Source organism: Corvus brachyrhynchos, unplaced genomic scaffold, assembly GCF_000691975.1.
Source record: "Corvus brachyrhynchos isolate BGI_N302 unplaced genomic scaffold, ASM69197v1 scaffold3, whole genome shotgun sequence".
Taxonomy (NCBI): Eukaryota; Metazoa; Chordata; class Aves; order Passeriformes; family Corvidae; genus Corvus; species Corvus brachyrhynchos.
Genome location: NW_008237619.1, coordinates 6,448,495 through 6,452,140, shown reverse-complemented (window position 1 = coordinate 6,452,140; position 3,646 = coordinate 6,448,495). Strand labels below are relative to the sequence as shown.

The following is a 3,646-nucleotide window of genomic DNA, read 5'->3' as shown; positions in this document are numbered from 1 at the left end:
GGAAATAAGTTCAAGATATCATTGTACTTCTTTCTAGAACACCATCAAGTAACAAATGATTTTTGTCCTTCAAACTGTCAGATGATTATATCTGGAAGAATGTTTAAGAAATATAACAAGCCAGCTGGGCATCACACTTCTCTAGAAGTTCAATCTTTTTTAACTTTGAAAACCTGCTATTGCACCAACTATTTTTGGAGGTGAGAACAGTAAGATTCCTTCAGCATTTAAACAAATTCTCTGGAAAACTGACAAACTTGAATTAACACTGAAGTCCTTCAAGATGAAGATACTGGAAAAAGGTGAAGTAAAGTAAATGACATTTATGTGTTTGACAGCATTTACATCAAAGGTCAAGTGTCCACTTATTACTCCCAACACCCCCATAATTTGTGCTTTTAACAGGTATGGGTACTGGGGATCCAGGCATTTGCTTCCACAGACCTATGTGTGTGAGCCTTCAGGCATTTGAATGAGCACTTCATGGGAGTGTGGAAAATTCAAACTCAGCATGTGCACAAGCATCTACGTTCTGCACAGGTTGCACCTGAGCTACTGGAAATGGTGCTTAGTGAAATTCCTCACTCTGCAGCAATGGGTTACCGAAAGCACTACCTAAAGGAAGGAACTTCATATGAACACTGTATGAAAGGCACTACTGCCAAAGGATTTAAAAAGAAAATGGCATCACACTGTTTAGCTGTTTACTTGCTCTATTAAAATTCCCTACCTTTATGTGCTTTGCAAACAACTTGAGGACTTTGCAATCTCCTTTAAAGGCTGTCATTGACCTAGCAATAAAAAAAAATGAACAATGAAATGCAAGAATCAGGGCTGGGCTTAAGACCACACATGAGGAAAGAAAAACTAACTGGCATTTCTCAATATGTTTGAGACACACACAGTCCCCCAGTGAACACTGGTTGTACTCTGAACACTATGTACATTCTTCTTTGCTACTTATCAACAGAGCTGAACAACTGGACAGACACAAGGGAAGATATCAGTAGGGGGCAATATTGTTTAGATAGCTTTTCAGATAATATTCAATATTATGGCCTGTGCTTTCACAGCTAGCTTAGTTCAAAACTGGTTAATCACCAAATCCTAAATAAAAAATAATTCAGTTACTGAGATAGAGGCATTAATGAAAATGAGTGTGTGTGCACAAAAGGAAGGATCAATGGACCAATCTACATTTTACAATCTTCCTGCAGTGTGGCTGGTGGGCAAACCTAGGCTGACATTGTCTGTACTGCAGAGATTGTCCAAATTCCAGTTAACCAAAACTCATTTGTTAGAAACGCTGACTTGTTTTCCTGACACTCCATTTTGGCACACAGTAACAACTCTATGTTCCATATTCATCAAACAGGAGATGAACATACTCAGTATTTTCTGAATGTCATTTAAGACAGCTTGCTCTGCATGCATCTTGCAGTGCACTAAATTTTTAATTTGCAAAGCTAAAGGTTTGTACACATCTAAACCACCTAAGTTTCAGGTGCTAGTCTCTGCATGCACAACTGGCACTTATCTGCCTTATCTATGCTTATATCTGTGTCATGCAATCAAACTTCTCAACTCTCCATCTCATTTTGTACTGACAGGTAATCACTGGAAGTAGGGTCAAGACACAGAAGACAACCATGAAATCTGTGAGGTATACATTAATTCACCAAAGCCATCAAAACTTCTGGCGTGAGAAGGGCGAGGATAGAGAAGGGGAAAAAATAGGGACAGGGCACGCTGAAAATTGTCATCTCTGCCCAGCAGTTTTGCCAGCCTGAGCCAGCTGAGAACACTGACACAGATCTGGAGGCACTCAGGCCAGACACAGCTTGACAGCCGAGGCCCTGAAATGCCATATCCTCGTTGCCTTTGGTGCAAAGCCATGATTTCTAGTGGTGGATCACGATGCTTTATGGGCTTACTTTGTTCCCAAGGATAACATGTTCCATGTTTCCCCCAAACCCATTACACTTCATTTTTGGTTTTTAACAAAAGTAACACTTCCCAGGCAACTGAAGCACTGAGCATTACTTCAGTCCAAAACTGAACACCACACTCCCAGAGTTTAAAGACGGCAGGGATATTGCATCAGTTTGAGTCAGTGAATTTGCTGGCTAGCAGAGGACAGTGTCCCAGTTTTGCCTTTTTGCCTGTGGTTCCAAGACAAAACTCCTGACCGACTGCCAACCTCAACACAATATTTGCTATTGCCATACTTGATGAGTTCCAAGGAGCGAAGGGCAGAACTGCAGAGAACCAGCATCACCACCGACTTCTTCTCCTCGTGGTTTCTGCGGAGCTTCGCCCACTTTGGACAGACTGCAACAGAAAAGCCCTTGTACACACACACAGAAAGTACTACATGCCACAGTTTTAAATTGCTAGAGTACATGATGAATGGTAGCCAGCAGCAAGAACACACATGCTGACTCCTATGAGGTCTGGAACTTTGGCAACACTTCTGCATTTAGTCATGGCTGAGAAACTGGAAAATGTAATGCCCAAAATAAATAAAATACAGAAATATCACATAACTGAACAAACTAAACAAGCATTAATAACCAACAGTTTTTTAAGGTGATGAGCCCATTGTCTTCATTTGCCACATATGGCAGTTTGTATCAGAGAAAATCAACTGCAAAGAAACATTTACCGGACCAGAAGTTCTATATAAATATACAAGAGAATAAAAATTCTCTTGGTTCATGTCAGCAGACAGCTGCAGGACTTTTATTGTAAGATAATACATACACCTACTTATGAAGCCACAATAAATTACTGACAAATAATCCCTAGCAATTAAAAGAAAGCCTAGAACATTTTTGATACAAAAAAAAAAAGTTATAGAGTACAAAAGTGCCAGAAAAACAAGACCTTTCATAAAAAAATTTTTAAAAGCCTTAAAGTGATTAATATTTTATAATGAACAGTATTTGGAGCTACATCTAAAAAAATGCAATCATATTGTCTTAATTATATTTTTCATACAACTTTCATCTCATCCAGACCAACATTTTAACTCACTTTCCTTCAGGTATGAAGAAAAACTGTGGCTGAGATCATTGGCTGGCAAAAAACAGGAATCTGAAAACACAAAGGAAAAAATATTTTTGTTGATGTATTTTAACAGCAAAGGGAGAATATATGTTTGCAGCACAACCACTAGTTATATTGATGAAATCCCAACTTCATAAAATCCATCATCAATAAATTACCATTTCTGAAACAAAAATTAACGTAGAAGAAACTTTATATGGGTTAATTCAATGAAGGTAACATCTCTGAATTGCAATTCCATCCTTTTCTCCCAGCCTGAAACCTTGAACACAGGGCTGCTGTACAGGTGTGATCACATGCTTTAAAAAAAGTTTTCATATGTCTTTGCCACAAGGAATCAAGCCTCAGCCAAAAGCCTTACACTGCTAGACTGTTCCTCCAATGTACCTATGATGAAATATGTTTGTACATCCCCCAAATAATTCATACTATGTAAATGCAAAATCTACCAATAATCTACTTGCCAGTAAGTTTGCTTTCTGGCCTTTCATATTGTGGTAACCTACCCAACAATATTGACCCTAATGGCAACACCTACACTCATTTCTGTGCCTTTCTCTTCCTCCATTTCCTGCTG

At 38.8% G+C, this 3,646-nt stretch overlaps 1 protein-coding gene across 1 annotated transcript in view; it reads right to left on the bottom strand.

The window, feature by feature from the left end:
• Window positions 1-3,646, bottom strand: part of CMSS1 (cms1 ribosomal small subunit homolog (yeast)) — a 230,256-nt gene that overhangs the window by 10,940 nt on the left and 215,670 nt on the right. The window contains exons 7-9 of the mRNA XM_008631726.2: window positions 3,037-3,096; window positions 2,229-2,331; window positions 731-791 (exon numbers count right to left, since the gene is read on the bottom strand). Of these exons, the coding sequence (XP_008629948.2) occupies window positions 731-791; window positions 2,229-2,331; window positions 3,037-3,096 (224 nt within the window). The remainder of the gene's footprint in view (window positions 1-730; window positions 792-2,228; window positions 2,332-3,036; window positions 3,097-3,646) is intronic.